This window comes from Salvelinus sp. IW2-2015, linkage group LG20, assembly GCF_002910315.2.
Source record: "Salvelinus sp. IW2-2015 linkage group LG20, ASM291031v2, whole genome shotgun sequence".
NCBI classification, from domain to species: Eukaryota; Metazoa; Chordata; class Actinopteri; order Salmoniformes; family Salmonidae; genus Salvelinus; species Salvelinus sp. IW2-2015.
The window spans coordinates 73995311-74009557 of record NC_036860.1 but is presented as its reverse complement, the minus strand read 5'-3'; the positions used below and the strand labels follow the sequence as shown (position 1 = coordinate 74009557).

The 14247-nt window shown below is 43.1% G+C and overlaps 1 protein-coding gene across 1 annotated transcript in view; it reads right to left on the bottom strand.

Annotated features, from left to right (window-relative positions):
• LOC111981488 (heparan sulfate glucosamine 3-O-sulfotransferase 2-like) overlaps positions 1–13867 on the bottom strand; it is a 17961-nt gene extending 4094 nt beyond the window's left edge. The window contains exon 1 of the mRNA XM_024012764.2: positions 12774–13867. Within this exon, the coding sequence (XP_023868532.1) occupies positions 12774–13309 (536 nt within the window). The 5' untranslated portion in view covers positions 13310–13867. The remainder of the gene's footprint in view (positions 1–12773) is intronic.
• Positions 13868–14247: the final 380 nt, after the last annotated feature.

Sequence of the window (14247 nt, the reverse complement as noted above, 5' to 3'; positions counted from 1 at the left end):
TGTGAAGTAGAGCATCCCATGAATGATATGTTCCATTATGGCTCTCTATGGGAAGCTGACAAAACCTGTTTGTGTCCTGGTCTCGTCGGAAACCTTGGTGGATTAAATAAAGTTATAGGAGGTGATGGATTTTCTTTCATTCCTAATCGACAAGAAATGCACCTCTTGGTGGCATTGGGAAATGCTACGAAGTACGGGCCGCTAAAGCTAGTACAGCACCAACACTCCTCTCATCAGCAAAAAAGTACCATTTCAGAATCTGTTCACGCTGCGTTCAGCTTCTGCACCAGGCAACAGGGAAGTTTTAGACTGTCAGTAACACCATCCTGGGTGTTGTTGTGTGGATTTTTCTAAAAGGTTATGTAATATGCCTAATTGCAGCTATTTCTTTTAACAGTGTGGTGAGAATTGTGAAACCGAAAAGGGTAGCGTTTGAAAATGATATAACCCAACAGTGGTGGAATGTCTGTAGCTTTCCTCCGTGAGATTATATAGGTCCTTAAAATGCATCAACGCAATAATACATGTATGATGATGGAAGTGTGAAGAAAGAGGAAGAATATGCTATACTATAGTTAAGGCTGATGATGAAACTAAGTTGGGACTCCATCACATAGCCACCTGAGATATACAGTAGTAGCATGTTTTTAGCGTACTGTAAAGCTATTTTCTGAAGATGGTGCTACTGCTGTTTGTTCCTTCCTCCCATGAAGATTAATGATTGCCTGTGGCCCTAAACTGTAAGGCTAACTGAGACACCCAGCAGAACAGCACAGAATTCATAAATCAAGCTAAACTGATCAATATTTCTCAGACTGTTAAGGTACAACTACATGACCAAAGTATGTGGACCACCTTCAAGCCAAACATCTCAATTCCAAAATCATAGGCATATATATGGAGTTGTCCCCCCTTTTGCTGCTAGTAACAGCCTCCACTCTTCTGTGAAGCTTTCCAATAGATGTTGGAACATTGCTGGGGGACTTGCTTCCTTCAGCACAAGAGCATTGTGAGGTCGCGGCGACTGATGTTGGGCGATTAGGCCTGGCTCGCAGTCGGTATACCAATTCATCCCAAACGGTGTTCGATGGGGTTGCAGGGTCAGACTGAGCAGGACAGTCAAGTTCTTCATCCGACAAATTGTTATCTCGCAGCTACACCATCTCTCTGTATTGTCAATGCAGCAAACGGAAAGGGCCTTTCCCCAAACTGTTGCCACAAAGTCGGAAGCACAGTGATCATCAGTCACAGACTATAAAGTTACTATTGTTATTTACTGTATCAGTTTTAGTGCATGAATGGTTTTTGGAGAAGTACAAGACAACAATGATCCACTGCCTAAAGATGAACATGTGCATTTTGGGGAGCACAAGAACAACATGACATGCTCACATTATCTACTGGGTTTGCTGAGTCCCGGGTTTGGTTGAACAGAAACCTAGCTTGAATCGAACTTTATTTGTTCATGATTGGAGTGATGAGATACGCATGTACATTTGCTCTTTAGATTATTCCCCCTTTCTCTTTATCATTAAACGTTAACAACTTGTCAGGGACAAGCTTTACCACTGTTTTATTAACCTGGTTTTAATTACATTGGTGGAATTAGCATTAACATAATCTGCACTTCCACAGTGTAGGCCTACACGTTGTGCATACATTCTCAAATCAGCTGGGATTTAATCCATGTCATGTATTTGAGAAATTAATTTACCCTCTCAGATCTAATAAATTACATTGATAAAATAAATGGTCCATCTGCTGTTCTCTGTAGTTTTTTTTATATTGAACTAACATTTGTTTTACAGATATTGATTATTATAAATTAAAGCCGATCCACATGATTACAAAACATTCAATTGCGTTGGCCTCCCTGTATTTAGATGCCTGCCTTTTTCAGTGGAGGTGCTTGTGGCATAAGAGAGGACAGGAGGAGGCTGTATTTGTAATATGCCAAGGTTACTGTGACATGTTGTAAGCCATTTAGCAGCAGYGTATTCTGTCCTGACACCCTATGGTGGTTGAAGAGAACAGCGAGCACCTTCAGTAGTGTAGCTTTCTGAAAGCCTTCATTGTCGCTCGGTAGGCCTACTCTCAAAAGGATAGGGTCACCATGATCACTCCAGCTCTTAATACCGACGAGCTTTTTGGAGCTCTGGGACTAAGTTACAGTGGAGAATGCTGGTAGAGGATATATTGTAAATCATATCAGATAACTCTGTAGAATTAACCATTAGTAAAAGATTAATATTGATGTAGAATATGGTTGGAAGGTATACACACAGTGTGGAACTGTACTGCCATTGCACACATTTTGACACATACAGTACACCCACACACACACACACACACACACACACACACACACACACACACACATATCTATAAAGCTGGCAGTAACTGGCATTTTGTGTCATGAATCAAAGTTGTAGAGAGATGGATGGGCTCCCTGCTCTGATCATCATCCGGATCCTGTGAGCTGGAACTAAATTGACTGGAGTAATTTACAGCCGTCTCCTGTTCAGGTTATTGGTGAAACTCTGAGAGGAGTCAGGATGCGTTACAGGCTTGGCTGTGACATTTTAATCACTCTGTTAAAATGAATCGAGGTGTGGAGGATCTATCCCAACATTGTAAATGTGCCCAGTGCTCACAAGATTGCAAAGAGATAGCAATTCCCCCCTCACCGGTAAAAACACACGTGTGTATTTAATATCCCCCTCCTGACAGATGTGTTGAGAAAAATCATGTCTGGCATACTGTAACATTAAAAGTGCCAAAGGATGTGCCAAGTTCCCTGGCTGCTAACGTGACTCCACTGAGCAAGTCAACATTGTACAGACACCCAGGCACCAGCCATATCAGGCATGTAAGACCGTAGCAGCAGGTAAAGGTCAGCTTTGGATCATCTCCTTCAGCACAATCAATTAACCCAGACCTCGCCAGTGTAACTTCATTGATGTTTCAAATCAAGAGGGAATTGAGTGCATTATAAGACTCCTCAGTAAATATTTGCTTGTGAACCACAGTAGTGCGTATACATAACTTTGGTATGGTCATTAGCAGGTCTTTTGATGTGGACGAAACTGAATGTGTGTGACGGCAGATGCACAGAACACGTGTGGCCTCTCTAAGGTTGAGCTAAAATGTAGCATAGCATCTTTCAATAGATGTACAGAACATGTGTGGCCTCTCTAAGGTTGAGNGTAGCATAGCATCTTTCAATAGATGTACAGAACATGTGTGGCCTCTCTAAGGTTGAGCTAAAATGTAGCATAGCATCTTTCAATAGATGTACAGAGTCAGGTATTGATGTGGCTAAGTCAATAACTCAATCATGGAATATTCTGCTTAATCTTAAACCTTTGTGGCACAGGAGGTTGGTGGCACCTTAATTGGTGAGGACAGGCTCGTGGTAATGGCTTGAGCGGAATCAGTGGAATGGTATCAAATACATCAAACATGGTTTGATGCCATTCCATTTGCTCTGTTCCAGACATTATTGTRAGCTGTCCTCCCCTCAGCAGCCTCCACTGCTTTGTTGATTTTGTTTGCCTTCTTCAGTGTTGTATTCACGTCCTCCACGTTCAAGCTATCACCCACTGTCTGTAGAAAGGTTGTGGCGGTGACACACTGTTTTCAACAGAATTAATCTAGGCCTCATGGTACTAATTACCCAGCTTTATGATGAGTCGGAGGATTGGACAGTAATGCGAAGGCCAGGCCTGATCTGATTGGGATTTAAATTGGAAACCATCAATCATGACAAGCAGGCAGCGTCCCTGCAACAGACAGACAGACGGAGAGATTTAGAGAGTGGCCCCTATCTCTGGCAGAGCAGAACGTGTCTGTCATCACACAGACTAATAATGAACCCTGCCTATTATACAACACACAGCTTGTGAGTTACTGTCTACTAACCAGGGACAGGGAGCGTGGTGACTTCAACGTGTCCATTATCTGTGGTGTTGGGATGGCCTCGGCTCGAGCGGGGGTTATTTGGAAAACACCCCTGATTAAATTATGACAAAGGTCTCATGGCTTATCATGGTCACTTCCAAATGATCTGTAGAACGTAAGATGAAGTGAGATCAGTGCAGGGAAAAGCCTGGGATTTAGAGCATGTCTATACTGCTTTCTTGGTGGATGCTAAGAGCATGTTGTTGAAGTGTAGTGTTATACAGTATTGTATGTGGATTTCAAAGCTTTCTCACATACCTCTATTACCGGGGCCTGAATTATATTCACATTCACATAGACAGTCATACTCTTATCCATTGCTTTCATTCTGAAGCCTTTCATCTTCTAATTTGTATTACATCTCACAACAATGCAGGGAATACTCTATCTAAGGTTATAGGATTCAGGGACAGGTAATACCAGTATGTGAGAAAGCTTTTAAATCATTATAGAGTATTGCTACAAACCACGGTATGTGTCTATGTTTAAGGTATGGCTAYGTCATATCTTCAATGACACAAGGAGGGTTAATTTGTACAGACCATGTTGTGTTACGGTTGCAAACAACCCAGATTGCAATTACACAGCTTRSAAYWMMACAYGTGTTCTAACGCACAATTGCTGTGATAAAACCAGAGTCGCTATACAACCGCATCACCAACTACAGTCTACTCCCCTCGCCTGGTACGAAGGAAAAAGCGTCATTCTGTCTCCACTGGAAAAGATGATCTTATTAATATTTCACTCACTCCCATTTCTGCTGGGATGACGTCCAAGCATTAATCACCAGTCAGCAGCGACGGAAGCTGGTCTCAATGGAAGTCAATTAAGAGTTACCGAGCAATGTCCCAGCAATACTGAAGCCAGGTCAGCTGGTTGGTTAACTAGACCAAGAAATCAGTTATAGTCAACCGCCAAGAYAACCAGCAGCAGGTCTTATTCAATTTGAAACAAAGCAAATCTGCTGTGTACACACCATGTCAATCTTTTCCAGAGTAAACTATGTTTTTCCATCAGGACTGTCCTATTTGTCTGTATGGGAAACAAATATTTCTGAATCAGAATCAGTCTGACCTCAATGATGTCTGATTTAGTTGTGTTGGCTGTGCACTGTGTTTCACAGAAATGACAACACATTGGAATATTCTAATCCACTGAGGATGTTGAGAGACAATTGCTCTCCTGAAGCGATAAAGCGTTGAATTAAGGCGAACCAAATGCTGTTACTGTGTCTGACTTTGATGTGGGAAAGTGTCCAACTATCCCAAAATGAAGACACTCTCAGGAAGACCCTGAAATCCATGGCTGGCAAGCTGCACATCCTCAGATGAGCATTTCAGTTAATTGTGTAAATGTTTCAGATTAATTAACTGCGGCTCAGCTGCCAATTTCAATGAAACACAGTGTAAACAAAACTATTTCAGTGCATGTCAGCCTGTCCTCACATCCTGTTCAGTTTAAACGTGTTTCCTCCTGTCACATTTCCCCCTGTCTGTCTTTGCAAAAGGCTTTCTGCTGAACTGCAGCGAGTAACGGAAAACATTACCAACGCATAATGAGACAATGCAAATATTCATTCAGTCTGTATTTGAAATACAAATGGTTCTAAAGACACCTGGCATATGCTAGAGATAGGAAATATTGGAATATTGCTTGCAAGGAATCAATTCAAAATCAAATCAAATTGTATTTGTTACATGCAACAGGTGTAGACCTTATAGTGAAATGCTTACTTACAAGCCCTTAACCAACAATGCTTTAAGAAGTTAATAACATTTTTTAAAAGTGTTCAGTAAAAAATAGATGCGTAAAAAATCTCATTTTTTTWATAAAAGTAACAAATAATTAAACAGCAGCAGTAAAATGACAAGCGAGACAATATACGGGGGTACCGGTACAGAGTCAATGTGCGGGGGCACCGGTTAGTCAAGGTAATTGAGGTCATATGTACATGTAGGAAGAGTTAAAGTGATTATGCATAGATTATGAACAGAGAGTAGCAGCAGTGTAAAAGAGGGGTCTGGGAGGCCCTTTGATAAGCTGTTCAGGAGTCTTATGGCTTGGGGGTAGAAGCCATTAAGGAGCCTTTTGGACCTRGACTTGGCGCTCCGGTACCGCTTGTCGTGAGGTAGCAGAGAGAACAGTCTATGACTAGGGTGGCTGGAGTCTTTGACAATTTTTAGGGCCTTCCTCTGACACCGCCTGATATAGAGGTTCTGGGTGGCAGGAAGCTTGGCTCCAGTGATGTACTGGACCGTACACACTACCCTCTGTAGTGCCTTGTGGTCGGAGGCCGAGCAGTTGCCGTACCAGGCAGTGAGGCAACCAGTCAGGATGCTCTCGATGGTGCAGCTGTAGAACCTTTTGAGGATCTGAGGACCCATGCCAAATCTTTTCAGTCTCCTGAGGGGGACTTTTCTTTGTCGTGCCCTCTTTACGACTGTCTTAGTGTGTTTAGACCATGATAGTTTGTTGATGATGTGGACACCAAGGAACTTGAAGCTCTCAACCTGTTCCACTACAGCCCCGTCGATGAGAATGAGGGCGTGCTCGGGTCCTCCTTTTCCTGTAGTCCACAGTCATCTCCTTTGTCTTGATCACGTTGAGGGAGAGGTTGTTGTCCTGGCACCACACGACCAGGTCTCTGACCTCCTCCCTATAGGCTGTCTCATCGTTGTCGGTGATCAGGTCTACCACTGTTGTGTCAACGGGAAAATTGATGATGGTGTTGGAGTCGTGCCTGGAAATGCAGTCATGAGGGAACATTGAGAACAGAAGGGGACTGAGTACAATCCCCTGAGGGGTCCCCGTGTTGGTGGATGTGTTGTTTCCTACCCTTACCACCTGGAGGCGGCCAATCAGAAAGTCCAGGATCCAGTTGCAGAGGGAGGTGTTTAGTCCCAGGGTCCATAGCTTAGTGATGAGCTTTGAGGGCACTATGGTGTTGAAGTCTGTAGTCAATGAATAGCATTCTCACACCGGAGTTCCTTTTGTCCAGGTGAGAAAGGGCAGTGTTGAGTGCATTAGAGATTGCATCATCTGTGGATCTGTTGGGGCAGTATGCAAATTAGGGTGGGTCTAGGGTTTCTGGGATAATGGTGTTGATGTGAGCCATTACCAGCCGTTCAAAGCACTTCATGGCTACAGATGTGAGTGCTACAGGTCAGTAGTCATTTAGGTAGGTTACCTTAGTGTTCGTGGGCACAGGAACTATGGTGGTCTGCTTGAAAGATGTTGGTATTACAGACTGTCAGTGAAGACACTTGCCAGTTGATCAGCGCATGCTCGGAGTACATGTCCTGGTAATCCGTCTGGCCCTGCGGTCTTGTGAATGTTGATCTGTTTAAAGGTCTTACTCACATCGGCTACGGAGAACGTTATCACACAGTCTTCCGGAACAGCTGGTGCTCTCATGCATATTTCAGTGTTACTTGCCTCGAAGCGAGCATATAAGTAATTTAGCTAATCTGGTAGGTCTGTGTCACTGGGCAGCTCGTGGCTGTGCTTCCCTTTGTAGTCTGTAATAGTTTGCAAGCCCTGCCACATCCGTGACGGATCCTTACAAGGCACCCGGACCGTCGTCCACGAGATCTCCGTCTTTTCCTCCTGCGAATGACAGGGATGAGGGCCTTGTCGGGTGTCTGGAGTAAATCCTTCCTGTCCAACTCGTTGAAGAAGATGAATTCCTCCAGTACGGAGTGAGTAATCGCTGCCCTGATATCAAGATGCTCTTTTCGGTCATAAGACACGGTGGCAGAAACATTATGTACAAAATGAGTTACAAATAACGCAAAAAAACATACACAATAGTACAATTGGTTATGGGATCGTAAAACGGCGGCCAACTCCTTCGGCGCCATGATCATCCCGGAAATAGTTTGATGCATGTATACTATGTATTGTACTAACTAGACTAGACTCCAGGAAAAACAGTTTGAACAGAGTTGTGCATATCCCCATTTAATCAAACTCAATTTACTACAGTCAAAACTGCACATTTATTTAATCACATGACACATTTATAGGCTTGGTGTTGGCCATGTTAGATTCTGTCTCTCAGAATAGTGTCATTTTGTGGCCTTGCCTCCAGGGTGGCGTACCGTTCTCAACAGCTCTTAATGATATATATGTACAGCTGGGTTACCTACAGTTGGTAAAGGCTCTATCCCTGTCTCTGAGTAGGAAACTCACAACACCACTACCTCTGTCTCTTGCTGCTGGCAACTCCAGCTAATGACTTATTCAATACAAAATCCTAATACCAAAACCTCACTGTGCCATGGTGTCTTTGGGGGATATTCCCGAGAGGAGTTGTTTTTGTAATTAATGTTAACTGCTACATGTTTCTGAGCTATATCGGGATTAAGACTCCTCATTACTAGTGGAGAGAGATGCCTGGGCCAGTGGAATGTGCACTTCCCTCCGTTAAATGAGCAGCAGACAACTTTCTGTCCTCGTCAACCTTTCTGACGCTAGAGTTCCGGGGCTCAGTATCCTCCCTGAGCCAATTAATGGTGGACCTGGAGAATACTCTTGGCTGAAGCAGATTCTACGAGGCCTCTTGCACAATTTGAAGACTTCTCAGGGAATCTATTTGATGTGCGTCTGACTCCTGTAAAATCAGTAGAGCTGAGATGCCCTTTTAAGTTGTGATGGTGATGGTGTGTAGTGATGCGGATTTGTTCGATTTTTTTGATCGTGTGCGAAAATGGAAAAACGCGTCCCCGAAGTGTTGCGGAATTGGTTGCAGTATAATGTATGATTCAGCTGCCCCTTATAAAGTCACAGGGATGGAGAGACACTCACATCCAATCTAAATGAGGCCAAATGGGTCTTATTCTATTCTGGAGATCAAGTAATGAACACTGCACCATTTCACTGTCGTCGCACAGGTCTGTCACTTACAATGGGGTGAAAATAGTTGGATTATGCAAGTAATGCTCAATTAAAAAGATTAAAAATAGAGGACAGTCTATCACAGTGCCTCATTAGACGATGGTGACAATCGTATTATTTAAGGCTGAGACCAGGTCGTATTAGTTCTCGTCTGCATAAAGTTTCAGCCACCATGACTGAGGTGAACTAATACAGCAAACACCCATTACATTTAAATGGATGGTGTCTCATGTCTTGGACTGAAATAAAATGAAAAATAAGACTCTCTAAAGCACATTATTAAAGGTGATTTGTATGGAACTTCTGACGTTAATCAGCCAATTTATCTGTCTCATTACTGGCGGCATTTATGTGGCTCTTATTGCAAGACGTCAGTGGCTAAACTAAAATTGCTTTCAGAGGGGATTAGAGACACTGTTGCGAGGTCCTGGCTTCTGTGGCATTTTAATTAATCAGTCCCCAAATAGTACTGATGAATTTAGAGCCTGTGTGTGTGTGTGTGTGTGTGTGCATGCATGCATGGGGGTGGATACGTAAGTGTGAGTGTGTAATTAATAATTAACGTGAAACTAATTATATGAATACAGTATCTGCTAATATTGGCACTATATTGGCACAAGCCTACTGCACACAAACTTCCCACTGTTCTATTAGTCTAATATTAGCATTATTGCAGTTATATTATAGGCCTATTCAAGTGCGTGAAAAAATACTGCTACGTCGAGTCCTCAGCCCTGAACTGAATGCCTCCAAGTCCCTTTTATTGATTTAAGTTGCTCCCCATGGGCGAGTCTGACTCAATTGACTTAAACACAGCAGGTATAAATGGCTTCACACTGCGATGGGACAGTGAGCACAAACCACAACCATCTGGGCTTAGGGAGAGCTGCTGGGTGATTTCACTAGAGTGGCCTGTCTGACAGAACCTCCAACAGAACAGAACACTTTCTAATGGCACATTCTTTGTTTCAGTAGGTTTTCTCTCTCAGCTAAGTGTAGATGCGATCCATGAGTTCCCTGCTCGGTTTCACTCAACAGGCACCATGTTCTGTCAGAGACGAGAATGTAACACCTGTGTAATGCCTGCTTTTAGTCATGCAGGTACCAACTTCAGCAATGGTCTTACGGCTGCCAAGGGATGAGAGCAGATAGAGTCACACAACTGAGCCAAGCTGAGCTGAGATTTACTGGATCTGGCCATGCTGGAAAGGATCATGTAAAAGGAAAATATAAAAGCCAGCACGGTACTGTTTGGGTAGGTACAATAATGAGAAAAGGCTATTACTCTCCTATGGACTTCTTTATCCAAGATCTGACCCATGGGTGAGAGACAGCGCCAGTGTCCCGTCTCATCGACGTACAGTACACTGGAGGGGCATCCCGTCAGAGGGAAGGCAGGAGGAGTCCTACCTTATCCGAGGTCACTAATCAATATTAGCCATGTTTCTGCTGGAGAGGGTTTCTTAAAAGTCTGCCCCTGAAAATATCTATTACCGTTGATCTGCATGTTTACTTACTGAAATTCGACACTGCAGCTATACTGTGGCATTTCAACCTGGGTATCAAGTCAAAGTAACTTCATCCTGGATTTGGGGCATGATTTACTTGTAATGCTTATGATTCCAATTGCTTTCGGTCGGAGTGTTTCTTTTAATCTGATATTCCGAAATATTTGTACACCTTGAGAAATCAAAGCTTTAGATCAATTATCTCACAAACTACACTATATAGTATGTGGCCCCCCTTCAAATGAGTGGATTTGACTATTTCAGTCACACCGTTGCTGACAGGTATATAAAATTGAGCACACAGCCATGCAATCTCCATAGACAAACATCGGCAGTAGAATGTCCATACTGAAGAGCTCATTGACTTTCAACAAGTCAGTTAGTCAAATTTCTGCGTTGCTACAGCTGCCCCGGTCAACTGCTGTTATTGTGAAGTGGAAACGTCTAGGAGCAACAACGGCTCAGCTGCAAAGTGGTAGGCCACACAAGCTTACAGAACAGAACCACCGAGTGCTGAAGCGCGAGGCGAGTAGCGAGTAGAAATCATCTGTGTTCGGTTGCAGCCCTCACTACCGTGTTCCAAACGGCCTCTGGAAGCAACGTCAGCACAATAACTGTTCGTCAGGAGCTTCATGAAATGGGTTTCCATGGATGAGCAGCTACACACAAGCCTAAGATCACCATGCGCAATGCCAAGCGTCGGCTGGAGTAGTGTGAAGCTCGCCACCGTGGAGCAGTGGAAACGGGTTCTCTGGAGTGATGAATCACGCTTCACCAACTGGCAGCCCGATGGACAAATCTGGGTTTGGCAGATGGCAGGAGAACGCTACCTGCCCCAATGCACAGTGCCAACTGTAAAGTTTGGTGGAGGAGGAATGATGGTCTGGGGCTGTTTTTCATGGTTCGGGCTAGGCCGCTTAGTTCCATGAAGGGAAAACTTAACACTACAGCATACAATGGCATTCTAGACGCTTCTGTGCTTCCAACTTTGTGGCAACAGTTTGAGGAAAAACTTTTCCTGTTTCAGCATGACAATGCCCCCATGCACAAAGCGAGGTTCATACAGAAAAGGTTTGTCGAGATCAGTGTGGAAGAACTTGACTGGCCTTCACAGAGCCCTGACCTCAACCCCATCGAACACCTTAAGGATGAATTGGAACGGCGACTGCGACCCAACCTCACAAATGCTCTTGTGGCTGAATGGAAGCAAGTCCCCGCAACAATGTTCCAACATCTAGTGGAAAGTCTTACCAGAAGAGTGGAGGTTGTTATAGCAGCAATGGGGGGACCAACTCCATATTGATGCCCATCATTTTGAATGAGATGTTCAACGAGCAGGTGTCCACATAATGTTCGGTCATTTAGTGTATCTACACTGAGAATACAAAACATTAATAATACCTGCACTTTCCATGAAATAGACTGACCAGGTGAATCCAGGTGAAAGCAATAATCCCTTATTGATATCACTTTTTAAATCCACTTCAATTACTGTAGATGAAGGGGAGGAGAACGGTTAATTAAAGAAGGACATTTAAGCCTTGAGACAATTGAGACATGGATTGTGTACGTGTGCCATTCAGAGGGTGAATGGGCAAGACAAAATATTTAAGTGCCTTTGAACGGGGTACCAGGTGCCAGGTGCACCGGTTTGTGTCAAGAACAGCAACGCTGCTGGGTTTTTCACACTCAACAGTTTCCCGTGTGTAACAAAAATTGTCCACCACCCAAAGGACATCCAGCCAACTTGACACAACTGTGGGAAGCATTGGAGTCAACATGGGCCAACATCTCTGTGGACCGCTTTCGACACCTTGTAGAGTCCATGCCCCGATGAACTGAGTCTGCAACTCAATATCAGGAAGGTGTCCCTAATGTTTGTTATACTCAGTATATCTATGAGTGTTCTCTGCTGTATTGTGTTATGAAAAAGGATCTCTAAGTGATCATTATCAACAATTATCAACAACATTATCAACAAAAAAAACAAGAGTGGTAGGTAGAGAGGAGGGAATATACTGCACACTTATTCCATCCCACAAGGTACATGATTAGCCTAATGATCATGAAAAACGTTATGGACTTTCATGAACACAATCGTGGAACATTCAAGTATACACCCTGGTACACACTTTTAAAGCTGACTAATAATGTCAGAGATACGCGTTAGAATAGAATGGATACAGATGCAATACACCCAAGCATATCTATATTATCTCATAGGCAGGCCTACATACATTAGGTTGTAAGAAGTCATAAGCCTACTTAGCCTATGCCTACTGTTTTATTGTGACAAATTCCTTTGTATGGGCCATGCACTTGTTCAAAAAATAACATATTGAAAATGAAATATATCATAAACAGACAAATTAGTTTATTATATATTTAAATCAACGTGACATTTCGTACCTGTACCAGTCCAATCCTCTGTCATAGTTTCTATCGAAAAAGTGGGGCTCTGTTCCAAGCGCGCGCACATCTGGATGAATTCGAATGAACTCCAGCACGGCCCTGGTGCCGCCCTTCTTCACCCCGACGATTAGTGCGTTAGGTAACTTTTTGTTTCCATATTTCTGTGCAACAGTAATATTATATTCGGATTGGGCAATACTCCGTTTGTGAGTGATGGGCAAGGCAGAATTTCTACTTTGGTTGCGAGCATGACTTGATCCTTGGTGAGTGAGTGCCACGTTTAAAGTCTCATCCAGAGCAGTCCTCCTGTCCGCGGTGCAATCTTTTTGCAGAAGTTTTTTGCTTCCTACKTTCTTGTGATGGAGGCACCTTTTTTCCTCATAACTCTGGGTTGGCATGATTGTACCACAACAAAACAGTATGCTGTAGCATAAATATGTGAAGGACAATGAAATGGTGAATATAAAAATAAATCGTTTGCTCAACCTATTTGAAGATGGCACGATTCGGTTTGAGATTAACCTATATGCCATATCTCCATGGGTCAAGGGACTGCATGTTTTTCTTCTGTGCTGCGCCTGGACTGCGGTGTCTCCCTGTGGAACCGGACTCTGCCTCTGCCAACATCCCAATRCGACAGAAAACCAGGTAAATGTTCCTCCAAGAAATTACATGTGCACAATTGGCATCGTTTCCAATTAAACAATTGTTGGATAACTTTGGAGTAAATTGATTTCAGCTATTTTCTTGGAAAAAGGAAAATKATTCCGCCTAAATTAGTTCATATAGTTTGAGTGGTAGGATGATTGCATCAGGAATATTAACTAATTGCATAATATTTTGTCGAAACACTTAAACCCCCACGGAGTCGTTATCCTCAATCCCATTCTTCGTTTTCCTCAATCCGTTGGTCTGGGTAAAATATGCCGTCCGTTGGATAATGATGAGTGACTTTGGAAACCTGCCGAAATCCATAAATCTGCTTCTCTTCCAAAAGGCACGATGTAATCTGCCATTGACTCTAATCCATGCGAAGCCTCAGCCTCGCCTTCACGAGATCTGCGATGTTCAGCTCATGTTTGGCTGCTTTCTCAAAGTTCTCAAGAATGTGGTTGCGGCAGTCAGGGACAGATGATGAATATATAAAGATGCAGTCTGACGTCACTCTTCATATGATCATATTCTCCATGCATTTAACTTTTTAAAGGAATACTCCTGGTAGCCTATTTTATAGAGACATACAGCATATATAGTTGGCAGGTGAAGCATAGTCAATGTGGATACCTGTGTGTGAACATTTCCACATAACTCACATGAATGTGTGTTCTCGTAGCCAATTGGAATTCATAGGACAACAAGCATTTTTATTTAGAAAATAACTTTGAATTGCACAATGGCAGTCCATGAATTGCTCCCTTTCAATCATGAAAGTACACAACAAAGATTATCTCTAATCTTGAATCTCCAAGCT